This window comes from Aythya marila (genome assembly GCF_965140915.1).
Source record: "Aythya marila genome assembly, chromosome: 5".
NCBI lineage: Eukaryota > Metazoa > Chordata > Aves > Anseriformes > Anatidae > Aythya > Aythya marila.
In genome coordinates, this window is record NC_139046.1 from 19,662,291 (window position 1) to 19,685,409 (window position 23,119).

Consider the following 23,119-nt stretch of genomic DNA (forward strand, 5'->3'; position numbering starts at 1 on the left):
TGGTGTAACTCTGGATGCTTTATGGGCTGCTGGTTGGAAAATGTTCCTCAATAAGCTGTAAATTTCTCCAACAGCCACCAACATACCAAAAAGCCAGAGAGTCATCTGGGAAATAGCAGCTACATCCCTCGCTATATCCAATAACTAAGGCTTTTTATAGCAAAACAGGTTTTAGAGCAACATCCACAGCGCCTGCTGGGTACACATTCATACACTTTCCCTCAGTAAGTGTATTAAAGCGGGCGCTCTTAAGCATGGATTGTTCCATGTTTATACACGAGTAGTATGCAGAGTTTAATGTCTTTCTTTCCTCATGAGAGGAAGTGTTTATAGAAGTAATATCTTTTTATGAGACTACCTGATATAGTTATGGGCAGGGGAAAAAAAAAAAAAAACGGAAAAAAAAAAAAAAGCGAAGCATCAGCAAGCACTTACACATACCATCACTTTTTACAGGCATTTTTATAGGAACTCAGTAGTTCAGCCACCTTTGAGCTCTTAATTCCCTGATAGTACTTAGTCTCTTCAGGAACAACCACTGAAACTATTCCATGCAGCCATTAATAGGATTATTTTCTTCCAGGCATTCCTTTTCCTGCCTGTATTTCTAATGGTTGGCCAGAAAGCTCCCATTCCTCTGCTGAACCTGTTCCACCAACTTCCCATATTTCTCCTTCTCCCTCTAACATCATAGTCCCAGTTTTGCTTTTCCCTTTCTAGAAGATATAGAACTGTGGCATTATTCATCGGGAAACAGCACCAGGCCTTACAAACCTACACAAAGATGTGTCCCTTGCCCTGCAGGGCACTTACTGCCAAGCTTCTGTGAAACTTGCTCCCCAGTTTGAACTCACCTTCTTTGCAGAAAAATTCCAGCACCTTGCCATTTTCCCTACGCTATTCTTGCTTGCACTCTCCCTGCCACTTTCCCATACCTTTCCAAACAATCGCCCTTACTCAACTGCCTTTGTTCACACTAATGTCTTTGCGTATGGCATGTTGAATTTCAGTACTTGATAGCTAAAAGCATCAAGCAGAAGAGAAATTGCTAGAGCTGAGTCTCCTGCTATTTCCACCCTTGGCTGCAAAGGGCCATGCCAGAGCTAGTGACTGCAGCACAGAAAGGCAGGGCTCTCTAGGACAGAAGGCTTTTGCTTATAGGACAAAAGGGAATGGCCTCAAGCTGTGTCAGGGGAGGTTCAGGTTGGATATTAGGAAAAACTTCTCAGAGTGGTTAGACCTTGGAACAGGTTGTCCAGGGAAGTTGGGGAGTCATAATCCTTGCAGCTGTTGAAGGAGAGGTCGGAATGTGGTACTTCAGAAAGTGGTTTATTGGGCAATAGTGGTGGTGGGTGGATGGTTGGACCAGATGATCTTGGAGGTCGTTTCCAACCTTAACGATTCTGTGATTCTAACATAAGTGTCAAGGAACAGAGATCCTTCCCCCATTCCATCAAAGACTGAGATCCAGAAGAAACAGAGCCAGCAAGGAGACAAACAGCCCCCTTTGGCACCTGAAGTGTTCCCTAGAGCCTTCCAGACAGCTGTAGTGATGCACCAACACCTTAGGCCTTGACCCACTGCAATGAGAGAGCACAGTGTGGGTTTTTCCAACTCTCAAACTCACGCACAATCCTTTGGGACATGACCCCAGGCAAATCACAACTATCATTCTCCAGGTCAGGCTTGGGAACAGTCACATACACCAGTCATGCTTCTACATCCATTTTATACACAGTGCCATACAATATACAGAAAAGTTTATATACATATATCTTTATATAATATGCTATATTAATCTGTATCTTTCTTTACAGCAATATTAGTTTAGATCTTTCATACATAGGTACAAAAAGTCACATGAGAATGGCACATGAAGAGTGCTTTAGTTTCCTTGTAGTCTTCATGCTGGGGCAGCTCGGAGCAGGGATCTGAAGGGCAGCATTCCTGGGACAGGCAGTGCCCTGTCGGTTGAGCATGGGGACACAAGATCCTGTGCTGTTTTCCCCCTGATTGCATATGCAAGTGCTCCAGGTCCTGCAAGAGGCAGTCAGAGCTCCCTAGAAGGGCTGCTTCACCCATAAACACAAAAGGCTTTACCTATAAAGAGGCAATTGGGGTCAAAGAGTTAAATTCACAGCTACCCTAGAGTCTGAGCTGCCCCAGTACATGACGTGAGATAGGTGACAGCAGGCAGAAGGGCTTTTTCCATAGAGGCATTGGTGTCTGCTGAGAGAGGAGCGGGAGGCAAGGGAGTTGCTGTGTGCCACTGCTGCGTGGAGCGCCCCACCAGCAGACAGCTCCTGTCACACAGAGGCCGTGCAGCTGGGCTCCACCCAGCACGGCTGGCACTAAAGAGCACAAAAAGAGAAGGGAAAACAGCTTCCCACAGCTCCTCAGGCCTTGCTGTCTCTGCTCGTTCACAGCCATAAAGGAGGAGAGGCAAGACTAGTGGCTGTCACAGCAGGACATGGCAGCAGACAACTGAGCTAAAGGAAAGGGTCTTAAAGGGCAGAGCGCTCCTCTCCTGCTGTCCCAAGCATGCAGATATAATCCCTGTTGACATTAGTAATTAAGTTTATCACAAAGAAAAGAAGGAGCTTGGGACTATTCCCTGGACATCACCTCTGCCATCAACTGCAGTGTTTGTGGAGGGAAAGCTGGGAAGCTGTGTAGCCTCAGCAGCCGCAGCTGATGCCGCTGGGCCACCAGACAGTGAGCACTGTGGACATGCTGATAACAGAGATAAGACCCTAAAAAAGGTGCCTGGTAGTGGCCTAGCAAGCACACCACATTGCGATTGCTTTGCGCAGACAAGCCGCCTGAAGCTACGCATCACGGCAGGACAGACGGCACAGGCAAATGCTGCCCAGGCGGTCTGAGCGCTGCGTGATGCACGTGCTGCCTTGGGCTGCTCCCTCGGCCTGGTACTGCCAACACGCACCAGGTACCTCCAACTCTGAGCCATCAGAACTGCACAAAGCACCAGATGGAAAGCAGGGCAGTGGAATCCCAATTTGAAAAGAAAAAAAAAATGTTAATGCTTGTTTCTGTGCTGCTGTGTTTAATGTTCTTGCAGAAATAAGTAGCCAGATGAAGGTTCCCTCATCAGACAGATACGCAGGGCGGATAGGAAGGTTCAGTAAGTGAAAAACAAAGTGCAGGGTGACGTGGTGAGGTCAGGCCTCAAACACAGCAGTGACAGCTGCAAGAATGCCCAATCCTTCAAAATAGAGATTACCTGTGGAAGATGGCTGTTCCAGAACCAGTCTGGGAACGTCAGTAAAATCAAAACTGCAGTGGACAGTTCAGAACATGTTAGGTCCCTTTCAGCATAAGTCCTTGCAAAAAAAAATAAAATAAAATAAAATAATAAAAAAAAAAAGTAGTCAGATCTTGAGTAGAGGAGTTTTACTCCTGAATTAGACCTGAGAGGAAGTTTTACTCACGAACAGACCTGTTGAACACTGGCTGAGGTCACATACGCCACAGGTAAGAAATGCTGGGAAGTCCTCCCTGCCTACCGCACAGGAGGAGGCTGCAGGGTAACTGCGGTGCAGGTAGGAGGAGGCATCCTGCCTCAGGCCAGGCTTTGCTGCTGGCACTTGGAGATGACCTGAGCGAGCAGGGGACAGTGAGGAAATCCGACAAGTCCTAGCTGAGGCAGAAAGAGGGGGACCTGAAGCAAGGACGACTCTGAACCAGTCCCTGGCCACACCACATCTCCTTTTGTACAACCAGAGAAGAAACACCACAAAGTGGGAGAGGAAGGTAGCTGTCTGATCCCAAGCAGGAGGCTGCACCTCAAGCCAATGGAAAACAAAGGCACAACAGGCATGAATTCAGGAAAATAAGCAGAAAAGAAACCAGCAACAATGGAGAGAGCAAAGTGCTTCCGGACAGCTGTGTGTGTTTCCTGGTGCTTTTTAGGACTGCAAGTCACTGTGACAAAACTAGGAACTGCTCATCGATTGCTTTGTATTTCCAGCATGCAAGGCCTTCAGCAGCCAAAGTTTAGGCTGGCAGCATCCTCTCATGCTATGCGCAGAGCATAACAGCTCTTAGGGAAGTGCTGGATGCAGGTACAGTTGGGAGATGGTGAAGAAAGAAGAGCAGAAGTTTGGCAGCCTGCAGTGCTCCTGCCACACAAGAAAGCCAACAGCCTTGCTGCTCCGCAGAGCATACTGCCCTCCACACAGCAGGGAACTGTCATACAATGAAAGATTTCCCTCCTAAAACACTTCTCAGTTCTACCAACAGTTTATGAATTAGAAGAGTTTTGGTTTGGGGCTCACACACCTAATCCCCGCCCACCCTGGCAGTGAAGGCCCTGCTCTGAACTGGAACATAAAACTCTGAAGCGAACCAAGCTCAGGCTGACCCCTGCCATCCAACCTGTCACATCTCACTGTTCCCTTCACTCCCTCTTCCCGTACCTGCAGAGAAAGAGCAGTGCTTGCCTCCCAGCAGGATGCGCTCTGCCTGTGACACACAGCATAGCCTCCTCCACGCAGGAGCACCATGAGGGGGAGCTTTGGCACAAGAGATGCAGTTCTTCCCTAAATCCAGTTCTGCAGTTCAGTACTGAACGGGCCCTGAGAAAGATGTGCAACAAGCCTGATTCAGATAATGCTTTCCCAGTGCTTCAGAGGTGCATACTCCTTCAATTCAGAGCATCAGAGCAGTGTGTGCAAAACAACTGCTGAATTTCCAACCCTCCCTTTCGTCAGGCAGGTAAGGAGGCACCTGTACACTGCAGACAGGGAAGAAGCTGATGTTTTACCTGCTAAGAAACATATCCCTGTGAAATCTTTGTTTTTACACTGAGCTTTCAGGTTCAGTGTGTTAATTATTCTACCATTTTCCTTTCACTTCCTGGTATTTCTGTAACTCATTACTTCTGCTGCTACAGAACTACCAAGGAAGCATTCAGACAATAAATATTTACTCACCCTATGCTTTTCCAATGAGAAAGAGGATTGCAGAGATTGTCTTTAGACTTCCTAAAGTGAAGAGAAGTTCTGAGAGTCTGTTGGCAGCAGCATAATTAAAAAACAGCTCAGCAAAAATCCAGCTTTGGTGGGGTAAGTTTAAACAGGAGAAGGGGTAACAAACAAGTGACAGCATAGAAGGATTGTCAGCAAAAGGCATCTCAGACTTCAATTGTCCGAGCAGAAAGAAGTGTAATGCTACAGAAGGGAGGAAAGCTGAAAGAGCTACTAAGCAAAAAGCAAAGCTGCTAGGTTTGTTGAGGACCAGAGGCTATTTTAAATGTCTGCCAGTATTTGCATTACATTTGGAGACTTTCTAAAGGTCTTTGAAAACTTTTCAAGTATTTCAATGTAAACCACTTCATTGGCAAATTACCAGCCTGTGTGGCTTAACATGGCTGCAACTACTGCCTGCAGAAGGCCATCCCTTTAAAAAAAAAAAAAAAAGGAGATCAAATACTACTGCTACCCTTGCTGCAAAGCAAGAACAGCTGCTGCAGCCACAATGTCCTCTTACTGCTGAGGGAAGAGAATATTCCAGCAGTGGGTGTGCATAAGCACAGCGTGAACACGGCACCAAGCAGAGCTGTGGGCTAGCCAGTCCCTGGGTTCTGAGTCAACGCAGAAGTGCTTCTGCTGAGTGTGGAAATGCAACAGGGTAGGCTAGAATGCCCTCCAGTGTCCCAGGCCTCGTGAGAGCTGGATGTGGTCAGCACTGACAAGTATACGCAGCACTTGCATGTGCAAGTGGCATCCAGCAGAAACAAGCAGGAGCTTGTAGCTCAGTAGATAAAAGACACCCCCACAAATTTCACTACACTTAGAAATCCGTTTCTTCAGACTGTAAGAACCGTAGAAGAGCCCAGGCACTGTCTGCATAGGCAGGGTAACACGCATCCAGTTTTGCTACCAGACCTGACAAGTATCCTAGGAAAGCGGCAAGTATCAGGGTGCCAATATGATGAAAGGACAAAACGTGCATTTGGGGCCGGCTGAGACTGAAGCTCCTCTTCCCTGTCTTCCTTGCAAGGATATAGCTATGAAAGTAACGTTCTAAATACAGCAACACATGCGTTTCAGCAACAATTAATATCAGTTAAGTGCATGAAGAATATATTACAAGGGGACATTTTTACAACTCAACAGGATGCTCTCAAGCATGTAGAGATCCGATCACTCAGTCTGAAAACAGGGTGCAGCAAGGATTAAAATGAATTTAAAACTGGGAAGCAGTATTAATCAAAACCATGGAGAAGCTCCAGAGAACATTAAGACTGAGACGACTGAATCCAGAGCAGCAACAAATCAAAAAGACCCCTGAAAAACAAAACAAAATCATCCAAGATATTTAAGGGAAGATTTTAAAAACCCTCCTAATTAGGCCCAGATTACAAACACTGAAACTGAGCAGAGGGCAACCTTAACTAGGAGTACCTTAAAAAGTACCTAAAAAAAATACCTAAAAAATAATGCCATGTTCATTCATTTTGCTGGGCTTCATGCACATCAGCCCTATTCTCTTTCCTCTGATGGAGACCAGGTACAGAGTAACAAAGGACTCCTGCAGCAGGAAAAGCTCCAAGGAGCATGTGCACCAAACACACTTGGTGCTTCTCCTTTCTCATGTGCCCTTGTTCACTGGCAGCAGCAACTACTTCCCACTTAAATCCTACTGCTGCTTGGGATCTGCTGCTGCTATTGCAATTTACCTAACAAGATCATAAAAGCACATAAATGGGAACCTTTGGGTTTGAATACCTGTGCTCACAACTAGCTTTGGCAGCTCAGTCCACGGCAGAGAGCAATGCGTGTCATACAACTGCAGTTTAATTTGAATAAAGTTCTTAAAATTGCAGAAATTATGAACAAACACTGAAAAGAGTGACCGGAAACAAGGTAAGCAAAGCTGGAGATACCACATCTGCATCTAACAACCCTCTTGGTGTTGAGAATGCTTTGACCTTCCTACATAGCCTCATCTGCCACAGAAGGCAGCAGCTTTCTCAAGTGCATCAGGAATCCTGGGAAGACACACAGCATCTGGAATCCCATTCCCCCGTGTTTTGGGTCATCACGAGATCATTGGGGATAGCTTTTTAAGTAGTGCTGCCAAGGATGTGGACTAAGACACCACTGACACCATCATCCCAAGATGGTGTAACCACAACGACAGGTAAGGTAGCTCCTGGTTCGGTAACAGGAACGGAGAAGAGGAAAGGTTAGAGAGACAGCTTTAGGAGAAAATGCTCGTACCAAATGGAGAGGGAAGCTCCACAGAGAAGGAGAGGGGATAATGCTAGGTTTCGGGGAAGGGCTGTCCTTTTGTTTAGCGCTTGTGCATATTAACACAGCAGAATCCTGCCTATGTTGGCACCACTGCAATTAAAACAATAATAAAAGCAATTATTGTTGATGCAGAAGAGCCTCCAAAAAATGCAGCCAGCCAGCATTACATGCTAAGGGCTTGGTTATCAAAGCTTCCTAGAATATTATCAGAAATTTTCTTCCACATTGGACACACCCAAAAGGGTTGGAGGGCAGCCTGTAGACACGAAAACCAGACAGCAGTACCAAACCCTTCACAACCTGTGAGCAAATTCGGGGCAGGGTCAGAGGCTGTTCTCTAAGTTGTTGGACAGAGTTCAGACAGACACCTAGCTAACAGCCCTCCTTGTTGCCCCAGAGTGTTTCAAGGCCTTGAGATCACATTCCACTACTGTCTGCTGAGAAGATCAGGAGCAAACATGCCAAGTCCTATTCTTATGCAGACAGCTGAAATCTGCTGCACCAGGGGATGGTGGAAAGATTGTGCGAGGCTCTTTGGCAAAGCTGCATTGGTGTATATTGTTTCACTTACTATGCTTTGATTTTAAGGTGCACAAAACCCACTCTCTGCTTTCCAGGAACCTGGTGGTCTTAGCTCCACTCCTCTGCCAATAAACCTCAGAGGATTTAAGGATGTGCTATCGAAATGGGTGAACTATTGTCTGTTTTACTGAGGTTCAGCATGTCAGGCACTACAAGCTGCTCTTCCAGCACTGCCTCCTCACGGGGTGGAACATCCCACCGAAATATCAGGGAAGCATACAAACATTAAAAGGCACAAAGCTTAAGAGCAGGAACCAGAAGCTGAGAGATCAAGAAATCTGAAGAAGCTTCTTGTTTCCAAAGAGAGCTACACATCAGAGTGGAGGGAGGGCAGAGAAAGCAAGCAGAAGTATGCAGTATGAATGAAGGAGGTAGCTACAGGTTTAGCAGGCATTTGTACCTTTCCAGATATACTTTGTCAGGATGGAATAGGAGACCAGCCTGTCCAAACAATCCTACAGCATCGGAGGGATAAGAATGAAGACACTCAGTCATTTAAAGCAGAAATAATGCAAAGAACATGGAACTACTTAGCAAGGTTTTTTTTTGTGAGGACTGGAAACAGATCTGTTTGTCAATAGAGTAATGGAAAACAGGAATCACCCCCAATGCAAAGCAACTAGAACTTTAACTTTGATGTCTCTCTTGTACCTTTACTGCCTTGGTATATGGCAAGGCCAGGTCACAAGCATTAGGCATTTCCAGGCTTTTCAAAAGAAGCCTAATAATCAGAGAGCACAAAACAGAAAAATCCAGCATGCCAAGCTGTTTCCTACTACAGCTGGTCGGGACAAGGTCACCCCATTCCCCCAGGATGCAGTTCCAATGGCACAGAGAAGGAAACATTCACACAATGATTGTGTTTTCCAGGACATAAGGGAGGTACCCAGGTCAGAAGTGACTTTCTAGTGCAATATTGCGACCCATCGCAATGGGTCGCTATTGAAACAACTTTTTCTTAAGAGGGAGGTTATCCACCTTCCTCACCTTGAGTCATCTCCCCACCATCCTCGGGTAGGGCACCAGTAGTTCCACCTAGTCTCAGAGAGACTTCTCCTAATACCTCACTGCCAGGGACAGAGATGATTCTTTCATCAATGTTTGTAAAGTGCTTTGCAGATATAATGCTCTGCCGAAGTGCTAAGTGTTATTACTCCCCACCTTCTGCCAAAAATTAAAGGCAGAAGAGAAGATTGAATCCTTTTCCCCACTGTACGTGCATGTCAGCAGTCTGCACTGGGAGCTGAGCTAGCCTGCTAGCCTCAGTCTCCCCATGCTTTAGCTCCCTTTCTCAAAACTACCCAGTTCATTGTACGTATTCCTGGACACCACCTTTTTAATGTTTCTAGGCTATCTGCAGCAGTTCAGCCTTACCCTGTTGTCTGCAACAGTGGATGACCTGATGGCACTTACACAGCTGCTCTGTGTGAGCTCTTGAACTGTACAACCTCTCAGCAAGGGAAACACTGCTCTGTTCTGAAGGACCTACAAAACAAAAAGTAACTTCTTGCTGCTCAGAATGAAATGTTTTTTTTCTTTTACAAATTACATTGAATTCAGAGGGACTTCTTCCCTCCAATTCAAGACTGTATAGAAGAGGTCCCCTTTGGAACCCAAAGCACAGGGACGATATTTTACTGCCTGTTTAACAAAGTCCCTGCAGTTCTAGAGGCCCTGTAATTTCTAAGGAGCAGGGGATACAGTATCCCACATTAAATGGAGTGGGAGATCAGCACTTGGACAAAGTCCAGTTCATTTCTGTGCACCTGAAGTCATTTACATCAATGCACACTGGCTCTAAAGGGCTCCTGTTCTGATGTGATGGTATTTGATACCATTTGTGCCTGGTTTGTGCGGCACCCAGGCCAGCAAAGCCCTGATCCACCACTGGGGCTTCCAGAGGCCACTCAGCAAATGCAGCCAGAGGCTGAGGGATACCGGGAGCCCAGGGAGTTGTCATGAACCAAGCTCCTGGGAAGCACAGCATCCTCCCACAATGGAAACACCACAGCTGAATAGGGGGAAGTAACATCCCTAGCATTATAGGGATGTTAAGAGAGGATTTTCTCTTCCACTGAGGGAGGACAGAGCTCCAGTGAGACTGACTGGTAACTCCGCTGAGCTTTGATATGAAGGTGTTTTGTCAGTTAAAGGATTTCACCAGGTCACAGTATGTTTAACTTTCTAGATAGGTAGTTTCTTTCACGCTTCCACCATCAGAAATTCACTGCTTAGATAGCTCTAGCAGGCTCCTCTGTGCACCGAGGCTCTGCACAGCAGTGCTCAGGCAGTTTTGCTAATGACTTGGTCCAGCTTTGTAACACGTTGTGCAACAGGGAGGTGGACAAGGGACGCACAGCTTCCCCCAGACTCTGATCCTAGGGGTTCTCCCAACACCCTACTCCACTTCAAAAGCAGGGGACTCGCAGTCATACTTGTGCACCCTCTCTCCCCCTCAGTCGCCAGAGGGAATGGCACAGGAAGGACAGAATGAACATGCTTCTTGCCTAGAGAAAGCCTCCCTGTTTGCTTAATAAATACCTTCCATAAAGCTTAGCAGCTCTGTAAACATACAAGAAATTTCAATACTTAGTAAAAGTTCATCTTTTCCCTGAACTCCCAATGAGAGAGGCTGGCACTGATCTGTGATTACTGCATACGGGTGGTGTGAAGACCCAGCGGGGTCCAGGAGAGGCTCCCAGGCTCCGCGGGGAGCTAGCAAATAATGCTGGGTGCTGACAAGCCTTTTTAAATATTTTTAAGTTGATCCATCCATGAAGCTCCGAGATGAGAATCCTGTCAGTCCTATAGGAACGTCGCCAGCTCAGAGCAGTCCAGGGAACTGAGAAGTGATGATGATGGCATCCAGGAGGACTCTTTCCAGCAAAGGAGGGACATGGCAGAGGGCTTTTGGCTCTTCAGAACAATTTCCTTTCCTCTCAGGAGCAGCCTGGTGGTCATTGAACACAGAAGTACTCAGGGGAGAGAAAACAGTGCCAGAACGATTCTTGCTGTGCCTGGCCAGGGAAAGGGAGGCTGCATTTGGGGAGAATACAGCCCCAATGGCTTTAAAACAAGAGTGTGTCCTAGGAAAGCAATCCCCGTGAAAGTGTGCCGAATTGGATCTTGGGCCAGATCCGACATGGTAGTGCAACAGGGCCCAAAGTCTCAATCCGCTCATTTCCAAAACTACTGAAACGGTACCAAGGGGGTGATCTGGCCTGGCCCCCTTGCTTCTGTCTATCTAATCCTCAAGCTTCAGAGAAGCTTTACCCCAGAGGACTCCCTGAAGCAGAGCATCTCGCTCCCAAACTCAGCAGGTGCCCTTGGGCAAGGAATCTGCCTCTTCTATGAAACGAGACAGGCTGAGGTAGGGAACTTGCATCTACCTTTACTGACTCAGACCCTCTCAGTGTAGCAGGCCTCGTGAGGCAATGCTCCTTATCCCAGCTATACGCATGGGACTCGAGCACAATCCATCCTCCAGATAGTGTGCCACCACCGTGTCACCCCAGAAGGAATGTTTCCAGCTGTCTCCACCGATCTGAACTGCCTGATGACCACCTCCTCCAAGTATTATCCCAGCACGCAGCCTACGGGATCAGCTCTCAGAGCCGCACCCCTTTGCCCTGCACTAAAGGGCAGAAATCATGAGGTCCTCCTGCTTGGCAGGGCTGGTTACATGCCCAGTGGGGGTGGAAGTCCGGATTTTGTCAGTGGCCAGGCACTCCTGGCTGCTCACGCCTGTGGGAGTGATGTCCATGAGTTCTCCAGATGAACTAAGGGGGAAAGAGGGTGAGACAGAGATGCCCGACGAAGGATCTGTTGAGCCTGCAAACAACCTTGGGGGCTTTGGGACTAGGTTGGGTTCATATTGCGCCCTCAACAGGATCTCCTGATCACTGACAGACTTGGGCATCTCTGCAAAGTCACTGGAGCTGTCAGACACCATCATGCAGTAGATGTCCTGGAAGGAGCTGCTTTTGCTATCCAAATTGAAGAGGCTGTCTATGAACTCAGCAAACTCCAGCACTTGGGGACTGGGAACATCAGTGAGCCGTCCATTCTGGAGGGACAGCTCCTCACGAGGGGCTAAGGAAACACGGTCCCCCTCACTGCTGGCCCCCTCCTCACTGCAGCGTCGCTGGGGGGTAGTGCCACCACTGTTGAGTGCATTCTCAGGGGGCTGAGTCTCCTGGGAGTGCTTGGAGAGGCTATCAGCAGCCAGCAGCTCTGTCCGCGAGCTGAGGGAGGGGTTCTCCTCAGGGATAGCAGGGTCTATATAAAAGCAATGCGTCTCGTCCTTCTCCATGACAGCATGGAGGCTGGGAGAGCCCCGGATGCTACGAAAACCAGAGGAACGCCTTGAATCAAAGCTGTAGATGGATTCATTGTCAGAGAGGCTCTCCATGGTTGCAAGAGGAGCACGTCGGTCCTGTAGCTCCACAGACAGACGTTCCTTTGTATCCAGGAGCAGCAGCTCCACGGGGTCTTTCTGCACAGGAGAAAGTGGCTTTGTCTCATAAAACCCCTCCAAGCTAATTTCAGAATGGGACTTGCTCCTGCAATGAGAAACAGAGACAACGTGAGACTGAATTACTCAGAACCAAAAGCTGCCAGAACAGCCAGAGGAACCAAGCCTGGGGCACAGACTGCAGGGCACAATTCTTACAGAGGGAGAAGCAAGCAGGAATGCTTATGGCAATAAATTGCAAGAATACACACAAAACTGTTTTCACTTTACAAAATCATTAAAGGTATGAATGCCTCTTAAGATGGCCTCCTGTTTCTATCATGATTCCTATTTGCTCTCCAACCACAAACCGTCTTAGAATCATAGGATGGTTTGGGTTGGAAAGGACCTTAAAGATCATCTAGTTCCAGCCCCACCACCATGGGCAGGGTCACCTTCCACCAGACCAGGTTACTTCATTCTCAGTTTCTCACTTCCCTGTTTCGTCTGCATGGCGCAACTCCTTCCCCTGCAAGCTTCGTCTTTGTGGTTCCATGGAAAATCCCACTTGCCTTGATAAGAAAAGGAAGTTTCTGTACCTTCAACTTCTAGGTTCCCCTGACCTTTCTGCACTAGCAGATTTTTAAGCAACACAAAGGATCCTTTTTCACCTAGCACAACACAAAACATACTGAAGCAAAATGAAAGTCCCATACAGGCAGCCCTTGGATCTATTCTTCCCACTAACATCAATCACAGTGGACCCACAGGAGAGCCAACGATCCTACAAAGAACTCAAAGATGTAGTCTTACTTTGTACTGCTGTTCCTTCTGTCCACTGTTATGGCTCCAGTTCCAATCTGCACTGAGGGTCCACTAGGCAAGGGCTGACTCTGGAAGATCAACTCTGGGGTGAGATCCACTTCTGTAGGACTCACCATCACTTTGGCAGCGGAAAGTAAAGCTGTTTTCCCCTTATTGTAATTCTCCAAGACCTATAACAAGGCAAGCAAAGGAACAATAGTGCTTCACTGGAGATAACTTCGCTGTTCTTAGCTCAAAACTTCCAAACTGCTGGATCTGCCATTGGTTCTTACTGAGGTGTTCCACAAGCACAGAGCAAAGTCTTGACATAAATGATTATATCAGTGAATTTTGACGTACTCTATCCTGTCAGGATGCCTTGCTGGGAATCCAGTGCTGGGGAGATGCCCAGAGATGCTGGCAGAAGCAGCTTTCACACCAATACAGTAGAGAAGATTTGGCTAACTCTCTATGGCAGAGCTGCATGGCTACGAACTGTAGTTTAGGAGCAGAGACTCATTCCACAACCATTACACATAAGCATAAGCTCAGCCACCCTGCAGACTAACAGAGCAGCTGCAACAGTAGCGTGGAGGACTTCTGAAATACCCCATGCAGCTGCATGCACAGACATCCAGTGCTGTCACAGCTCACTAAATTTCACTTGAACTGCATGCTGTAACAGGCAGCTTTGAGAGAGTGAACCGAACACCACCCAACCTCATATTATTATGGCATTAAAATTGGAAACAGGACCTAGTTTGGGACTCTGGGCATTGGGACTGAAATCTACATTCAATTTCCAGACCTCATCACGTTTGACTCAAAGAGCCTACACATATTTGACCCAGAGTTCAGTCTTCTTTTCTCTTCCCCCACAAAGGGAAAGGTATTGTGTATTTAAACAGCCTGCTCTCCTGGGTGAGGACTACCTGAAGGCCTGTGATAAGGCACTGGTGTTATTAGGGCATTTTAAGTGCTCTTGCATTATGAATGAATAAGCCCAAACCCCACCAAAGGGATTCCTGGCTCTCCAGCACACACACACAACTTTGGCTCTGTGGACATTTCGTGTCTACAGCTCACCTCAACAGCATCATCATGCCAAGCCTTTCCTGCCCAAACCCAGGCCTTCCACACATTCAAGCCAAAGTCCATGCTATTGAACTGAGTGACCCCTCCCCACCCCCTGATCCCAATTTTCAGCATTACCTTGTTGAGCCCTTCCATGACCACGTATGGGAGGTGTTCGTGCAACATCGCTGGTGAGATGATGACTTCATTAAACGCCTTATTGTCACCCCAGATAGCAAAGTAAGTGGGATCCTCTTGCTCGCAGCAACTAAAAGAGGAGTTGGGATCCAGAGGAGAAAATGGGGAGCAGGGGATGAAAGAGCAGGCCAATGTTTTGGCATGCAAAAGCATGAAACAGAAGGTTACAGAGACAGAAAAAACAACAGGAGGAAAAATAGAGGGAGGAAATATTAAATACACATGCTACTGCCGTTGCTCTAAAGCACTGCACTAACAAACAGCAACACAAGTGTCTTTCTATCCTCACAGCACGGACACAATCACCATCACCGTAAGGCAGTGAAAAGTCACCTCCTTCATGGATGGATTGCCCTCTTGGGAAGTCTTTTCCAACAGAAGTTTTTCAACCCCCCATCCATAGGCTGACTTCACAGCTCTGCATATACTCACCAGCACTGCTCTGCAGGATGATTGTGCACCACGTGGATGATGCGGCCAGGCGGGTAGAGCGGTGTGCTTGCAGACAGAGCAATAGTCAGATCACTGGGATGGGTCCAGAGGCGATTACTTGTTACTGAGTTTTCTTCTGTCTCTTCAGGGAGCTCTGACTTGGGTATGCACTTGGTAGCACCCACAATGATTCGCCACTGTCCAGCACAAAGGAAAGGAAGGAGAATATGGAGAAGAGAAAATGATCAGAGAAAGAGCCATCTCACGGGACACTGTAGGTAGTTTTATTTAAACTGAATACCTAATATCAGAAAAGAGAAAAACAGAGCTCATGCACCTGTTGCTTGAATAGTAAACCTAGAGAGAGATAACACCCTTGCTCAGAAAAATTACTTCTCTCTCCCTTCCTTTCACAATTTTAACCTTAAAAGTGGCAAAATCTTGTCCATCTTCTTTTTGCTGGATGCTTTTGTAGAGTTAGGGATCTAGAGCAAACATATTTGTCCACCAATGGATAGCTTATCTTCCAGGATAAACAAGGTAGACAGAAACTGAATATTTAATGTACCAAAAGAAGCAAGACTACAACTTATGCAGACAAAAATTCCCTTTATGTCTTTATGTATAAAAAGAAATCCTAAAATCTGAAAAAATGCCAAAACCCACAGAATTCTATCAAGAAAAGCATTAGCTCAGTTGTTTTTTTTTTTACCCTCAATTGATCATTTATATAATATTTTACCCCTAAGAATCTTCAAGTCTTATGCTTTTCCCATCTCAATGTAATAGTAAAGAAGACAAGGGAAGAACAAATTTACACATTTCTTATCTCCAAAACATTAACAGGCCACTTGTCCTAGAAGGGCACCATCCAGAGAGCACACAGCAATGCCTAGAAGCAGACAACTGTTGCACTTCAAAGCCTGTTACCATTTGTTGTTGGCCCCGAAATGCTAGGCTTGGAAAAGAGTCTTCAAAACAGGCCAAGATTAGAAAGCTTCCTGCTCTGTTGTTTTAGACATGTAACAGTGAAGTTACAGCACATGAGCCAGAATTATCACAGAGTTACAACTCAGCCTGCAGAGCGTAGCCCCTAACCCAGACCTCTCTAGGCGTCTTCTTGCTGTTGCCATCACTCCTCTGGTTACGGAAACAACACACATGGTGGACCTGAGGAGACCTACAGTGCAGAAGTCTGCAGCATTGTTATATGACACGGAGCTATCATCATCACTGCTCAGACGCTTGCCTTCATAAGTCTTTTAATCTTCATTCTTACCTTTGGTTTGTTACTCCTCTGAAGAACATCCAGAAGCTGACGGCGAAATCCCTCCAGCTGAGAGAGACCAATTCTGGAAAAGAGGAAGATGTGGTTACAACAGCTGGGCAAGGAACAGCAGGCAGGTAACAGGATAGTAGAGACATACAGCACAGAAGAATGAGAAGTTATGCTACAAAAGAAACAACAATGCCATAACGTAGATCACTCCAGAGGTGAGTTGAGGCATCACCTGGGACCAGTGAGCAGGGTAAAAGGCCACAGAAACCACTGTGACCACAAACCAGTATGAAATGCGATAGCAGACTCAGAGTGGTGAACGCACATGAAAGGTCAATGATGAGATGAGGGAAATGAAGCCATCAGGGAAACAAGTGAGCAAGAAACAAATGAAAGATAGCACAGAGCTATACAACACCATTAAGCAGACTTCAGGATAGACAGGGTTTTGTTATACAAGTTAACAAGAGGTATACTGAATATTGTAGTAGTTTTCCTCCACTGAACTCTACATGCCTAATATTGTACATAGAGAATTTACCTGAAGTCACACAACAGGGCTGAGGTAAAAATAAAACTCTGGTTGATTGGCTCCTAGTTCAATGCCCTGTTTACCCCCCTAGTTCAGGGGAATATGTCACAGCAACAAGAGGTGAGAAATGCCAAGACAAGAAATGAAGGAGATGACAAGAAATCAGCACATGTAGTTCAGGGCAGAGTAAAGAGGTCTGAGATAACACAGACAACCAGAAGGATGGCATTGACACATCAGACACCACCATGAGTATTATTACAGAGGCTGGCTATTCACCTTTTTCTGTCATACAGGCAACTGATGCAGAGATGGGGAGGGATATGCCTATAACAAGGTGTGTGAAACACCAATATAGGCGTGCAGTAAAAGATGCAGCAGTACAGGTAAACTAGGAAGACAAGTGAGAAGCATATAAGGATAGGTAAATGAGGACACAAGACAGGTATGATCTGGGTGTTTCTGAAAGGAAACAGGTGACTTTGGTAGAGAACAGCAGATATTTAATCAAGAAATTTGGACACTTCTCAACTTGCCTGGGCACTAGATCTTTGCCAAGCACGACTGCAGTCACAAACTCTTTTGAATACTCCATGGCATCCTCACTGGAAGAGAAACAGGACCAAGAAGAAGCAAACAGGGTTTCACTAGCAGCAAACTGCACTTCATTCCCAATTTGCCACTGGTACCTGAGAAGTCACTAGACTACAGTGAACCTGGGTCATAAAACACACAACACAAGCCGCTCGACGCCCTCAGGACTTGCACGCTTTAAAAAGATGAGCCTGATATTCACATCCCATGCCCCAAGCAACACTGCTCTGTAAGGGTATAGCTCAGATAGCACACCTCCTCCTTTCTTACCTGTGAACAGCTCTGCATATACTTAGAAACAGAAGTTTCTCTAACTCAACACCTCATAGCAGTTTTCCTGTGCTTTGGGAATGGCCAGGTGACCAGAGAGGAAGAAGACATTCCATGCTCTTGAGACTACTCTAAAAAGACACCATAGTAGAACTAAGATGGCCACTTCCTGCAGCAACCTGAGCACCAAGACAAAAGGAAATCAAGGCTTCCACTCCATGAGCTCATTCTGCAGTCAGCTACCTTCTAAAGACTTTTCTTCTGAATCAGTCACCACGGGTAGAGGCCACCAGCACCACTGACCTAGAGATGATCCTGGGCACGATGCAGAGTGCAACAGAAGTGTGGCAGTCAGAGGCACCTCCTTGAACTCAGACAGTTGAGGTGGCACAGTACTGTTTGGCCTGTGCTATCAAGGGAACTCAGGAGGGAAAGCTCTGAGCAGAAAGCTAAAAAAAACTCTCAGGAAACATTCTGCAGAGCAATTCCTCTCCAGCTGCAGATGACTAGACATTATTGTCACAACAAGGCATGCTAATGTCCAGAATCATTAGCAGGATGGTTAAAATCCATTGGCTGCTGCTGGAACATGATGCAATAGCTACAAAAGAAGGCTGTAATCCATAGGTCCTTCTAAGTGCACTCACGGTACCCATCATGACTGGAAAGACCTTATTTCACAAGTGGGATGTTATTTGGCTGCCATATAAATAACATGATCAGCAGGTCTGCTCCAGTTCACAGCAGGAGAAACTCACAATACCTTTCTTCAGGCATCTGAGGCAGCTACCCTAGATTCCCCCTACAACCAAAGGAGAGAAACAGGCAACAAAGCAGCACAACCTCTCTGACCTATTTTAGACACCCACTTTAGAATGACAGAAATCACACTCTGGAAGTGCTAATTTCTTTGTCAGTTGCAAAAGGAGCCCAAACTGATCTGATGTTTGACCAAATGTAAACGCCTCCATCTCCCACTCTGCACACCTATTCACAGAGGATAGGGAGAGGACACATTGTCACTGTACAAACAATAAGCAAGGAAAACGCACTGTCTACTCAACTTGTGTTTCCTACTAGTCAGGGTTAAATAAGAGCTATAGAAGTAAACAAAGCTGAATATTTGGGAGTGGTCACCTGTGATCATATCCTAAACTCTAAACTACAGCAGAGAACAAGGGCTGCCAACAACTCTCAGGTCCTATAAATTGACACTACATTTTTCTACGTGCTTCTCAGGGCAGAGACTTTCTTTTATTGCTCATCAGAACATCACAACCAGGATCTTTCCAGCTACGGCTACACCCCCCCCACACCCTGTCACCAGACCTCCTGACCCAACACCTACCTCAGCAGCCCACCTGGGGGAGAATAGGCAAAGCACTTCAGTGACGGGTACTGCGGACGCAAAAGGAAGGACAGGATGGCAGCTGTGCCAGCCCCTAGGGAATGGCCAACCACAATCAGGCCATAGTGTTTTGTTCCTCTCCCCTGAAAATGAAAAACAAAAGAAGAAATTGAAGTCAGACCAAAAAGAAACTTGACAAACCTCCAAATCTGTTCCTTTCCCCAGCTTCTGAGTCTTTGCTATATGTGAGCACTCCACATTCCAGCTAAACAATTCCTCCTTCAATGGGAACTAGTTATGTTATATTTTGAAACAGGAACACAGCTTTGATTTACAGTGGCTCTACTATGTCACACAGGAGCTGGGCACAGGGCACATTCCTGTCTTCCAGTAGCGCTTGTTCTGAGGGAACATGGGAATTCATTCTCCTACACTTCCATGAGTCAGCATTTGATCTACTGGGTCTTCCCTGAAAAAAAAAAAAAGGGAATGTACACTCAAGTTGTTTGAGTTACTTGGAATCTGATGAGCTTTTTGTTCCTCCTCAGATCTGATAACCATCTGAAAATATTTGAGCCTAGACTCACAGATTAGAGGTCTCCTTGGTTCTAGGAATTATGACTTGCTCTCATTAATTTCACTACTTGTGAATGCTGAAAAACAGAAATCCTAACCTGCAGTTGGAACAGCAGTCTTTTGAAGTTCAGATGTCCCCAACAGCTGGCAATTGTACAAGTAATTCAAAGACAAAACTATTCTCTAAAAATTTCTGCTGTTCTTGTTATTCAGAGGCGAGAGCACTAGGCATGGCTTAGACTCTAGCAGTTCATTAAGACAATGTTTGAGAAACTTTGATCTTGTTTTAATGCCAGATGTCAGAGCTCTGGCCATGCCTTGTAGGCTTTACACAAGGACAGAGAACCCAAATCCTACTCTCCACAGTATCTGGTCACCACAGCTGTGATTATAGATTTCTGCATAAGGTGAAAAAAAGAACACAGACAAAGCCACAGGAAAGAAAGCTCCTTGTATCATTTTACTTCAAGACCACTTCTAAGTCAACATCATGCCTTCTACAGTCAGTGAGGTTGAGGTGAATACTGGGAGAGAATGGAGCCTTTATGCATTTCACTTGTTACTGCATTTTCCTGAACATCTGTTGCTGGCAACTGTCAGAAACAATTTACTGGGGTAGACAAACATTTGGGACCTGGGACAGATGGCATTTATGTTCTACCCATACCACTTCTTCATATATTCTTCAAAGTTAACTTCAGACTACTTCATTTCCTAACCCAAGCCAGTAGTTCCATCTCATTAATCAAGTTCTCTCTCTACCTTTGTGGGTCAGGTCCAGCTAATTACGCTCTATTACATCCATTAGAAATTGGACCCACCATGCATAAAGCCAGCTTCAAACAGAACCAGACGTGTTCCTTGTTATCACACACAGAAGGCAACCAAAATATAGAGCTTCTAATGCCACCATATCCTTACCAGTCAGATAGCAACCGAGCTCTATAGGAGAGCAGGAAAAAATCCTCACGAGCAACAGCTCACTTAAAACCAGTGAGTTTTCTGGGTATAGAGGAATAAAGCATGATAAAAGAAGTCAGATGTCTATGTATCTCTTCTTTCACCTACCAAACATCACAAGACAGACGCTTCTGCACTGACTTCGTGAAACACCAGTTCCAGGGAAGCATCAAGCCTTTTAACCCTCTTCTCCTTTTCTTTCTCCCTTGAGCTGTGGCTAATTTCCCATGGGCCTGCTCAGGCCAAGACATTATTTGGGCACAAGAAAAGGACAGCTGTCTGGCAGCAGGAAATCAGGCAGTTCAGAAGATCCCTCCCCAGCAGGGAGGGTGACTGTGCTTTTAGTGACACAGAAGCTAAGTAAGCTTGTTCGTAATGTCTCTCTCGGGTTTTCCTATAGCTTTCTATCACAAGAAATGTGCACACATAGACAGTCAGCATGGCATCCCACTGCTGTCTCCAAAGAGAATCTCCATAGAGATGGGATTTTAGTTCCTGTTGATTTGTTTTTAATCTTCCCTGTTACTGCATTGCCAATGAATGGGGCTTCCTGCCTTAGCTTTGCCCGAGGAATAAAAAAAAAAATCTGGAGCTCTGCAGTACTGTTGGGTAGAAGGCTTCAAAATAAAAATAAGCTTTGTGGGAATAAGTAACTCATGGCCCATCTGGAAATCCAGAGGGACAGGAATTGGAAGGAAGATTTTAGAAGTTAGTACAACAGATTCAGGGACCTGGAGGTTGAAAATCAGCATTTTAGGGAAATCTCAACTTCTTTACAGCCTGCAGTGATTAAAAAAAAAAAAAACTAATGCTCACCAAGTCTCGTCCAAAAGCTTGAGAAAGCACCATTTCTTGCTCCAATTTCTTCTTGATGTACTCGGCAGATAGCACCATTCCCTGAGGGCAAACACAAAGACAGAACAGGACATTAACGGCTGCAGATCAGCACTGATGTGAACACCTAGGTGGCACCAAACTGCCCTGAACATTGTACAATCTCTAGAGTGCCACACAGCACGTGCCAAGGCTGAGGAAGAATACTGACTCCACTCCACGTTTAGGAAGACTCCGTTAGACACGTCTTGACTCACTGATTACCAGAGCCACAGATTGTTTAGGAGTAATGACAGTTCTTAAGTTATGACAACCCTCATAGATCCTATTCCTAGGCTTGTGGTGTAAAGTCTGGAAAAAAACACACACCATACCCTAACTTAAACACAAGGCTGTGTATCTGGTAGTTCAGCTCACACCGAGACCTGCAGTAGAGCTGGAGAACCAAACTTTGATTTTCTGCATGTCAGTATCTTAACAACAGAACTGTAATCTTCCATGGAAATCTGCAAATCAGAGCATGAGCTAGCCTAACAAGTTCACAGGGCAACAGCACAAACACCAAGACATAACTGGAGGGAAAAAGTGGCAGCTCTATGTGTGGAGGAAAGAGTTACTGATGACTGCAGGCAGCAGCAGCTATTAAGTGGATTCAGCTGTCAAAGGACATTAACTGCAAATTTTTAAAGCTTTTTATTTCCTAGAAGCTAAGAACTGCTGGAGGATGGGAAAAAAACTGATAGTCTGGTTCTAAACATCTACCCTTTCTCCCAGCTGACGGCTGCATTTAAAGAGTTTGTCTCCCTCTGCATAACAGAGATGCAGCTAAACACTGATATAAACAAATGGCTAGAATTTGGTCTGTTGCATAAATTCTTGGTTATGCCTTTATTGCAGTTTATATTCAGTGGTGAGCAAGCCTGAACTGCAAAGGCTAAAAACAGTGATGTAGTCCAAGGTGAACGCAGGTAAACAGAAATTGGCTACTTCTAATTCATTGATTACATATCTCAAGTAATTCACACTGCCTAGGCTCGCCAAAAACCAAGGAGGATCATCTCCTCTGCTATTTTCCATTACACTCCTACCTGAAAACTGTACAAAACAGTACGAAATGAATATTATTGAGCACCATTTAATCTCAAAGACACAAAAGAATTCACAGACCCCTCAAAAAGCAAAGAAATGTGGAATTGTCAAAGTCCTCGATATCAAACATACCATCAAACCCATCTGCCTATTGAAGAAAAAGAAGACAGGTGATTTTGCTGAGCCCAGAAATGGGACATCTGTAATGCTACTGTCATTATCAAAAAAAGCAGATGCCATGATATTTCATGCCTGTGTTCAGATCTCTCAGCAGCTAGCCAGCTTCAGCTGCATTCAGAAGAGTCTCCATTTCCAACTCTAATGAGAAGTGAATGGCAGGCTACTTATATAAATTTCTAACATGAATTTAGGATCCTATTTTTGAAAAGCATGACCTAAATCCGCGGTGATATCACTATATCACTAATGAGTGGTTAGTCAGCCTTATATCTTTTTTTTTGCCTTTTTTTTTTTTTTTATATATAATTACAGCATATTTTAACATAGACAGTGATTTTAACATTATGGAATGAGACTTACCAAAGTTGCATTTAAGCTTTCTGTTAAACACGACCTTGTTTCACAAGTTTCAATGGAATAAAACTACCTGGGTTTAATTTTAAATGTGTAAATAACCAAACAGCCTGGAGATCTAGGAAAAGTAGGAAACATTCTGTATTCTTCACCAATTGACACCACAAAACTTCTATGCAATATTTGAATTGTGTATGTGAAAACCCACAAAAGAGGGCATTTATGTGGTAGAAAAGAGCTTGAAAGTTATTGCTATTACTGATTGTTCTATCAAACCAGTGAG

General features: G+C 45.5%; 1 protein-coding gene across 10 annotated transcripts in view; it reads right to left on the reverse strand.

The window, feature by feature from the left end:
* The window catches only part of DAGLA (diacylglycerol lipase alpha), a 73,176-nt gene that overhangs the window by 3,058 nt on the left and 46,999 nt on the right, over positions 1-23,119 (reverse strand). Inside the window, exons 14-23 of one of the 10 annotated variants that reach the window (XR_014317558.1) lie at positions 21,196-21,276; positions 18,844-18,986; positions 17,168-17,236; positions 16,100-16,172; positions 14,821-15,017; positions 14,329-14,458; positions 13,126-13,307; positions 4,437-12,421; positions 3,242-3,341; positions 1,343-2,100 (exon numbers count right to left, since the gene is read on the reverse strand). Coding sequence is in view for 1 of the 10 variants with exons in the window: in XM_082760986.1 (XP_082617112.1) it covers positions 11,494-12,421; positions 13,126-13,307; positions 14,329-14,458; positions 14,821-15,017; positions 16,100-16,172; positions 17,168-17,236; positions 18,844-18,986; positions 21,196-21,276 (1,803 nt within the window). In the remaining 9 variants the exon portion in view is untranslated. Of the gene's footprint in view, positions 1-1,342; positions 12,422-13,125; positions 13,308-14,328; positions 14,459-14,820; positions 15,018-16,099; positions 16,173-17,167; positions 17,237-18,843; positions 18,987-21,195; positions 21,277-23,119 lie in introns of those variants that run through there. The other 9 variants (XR_014317559.1, XR_014317562.1, XR_014317555.1 and 6 more) reach the window with 9 other exon arrangements.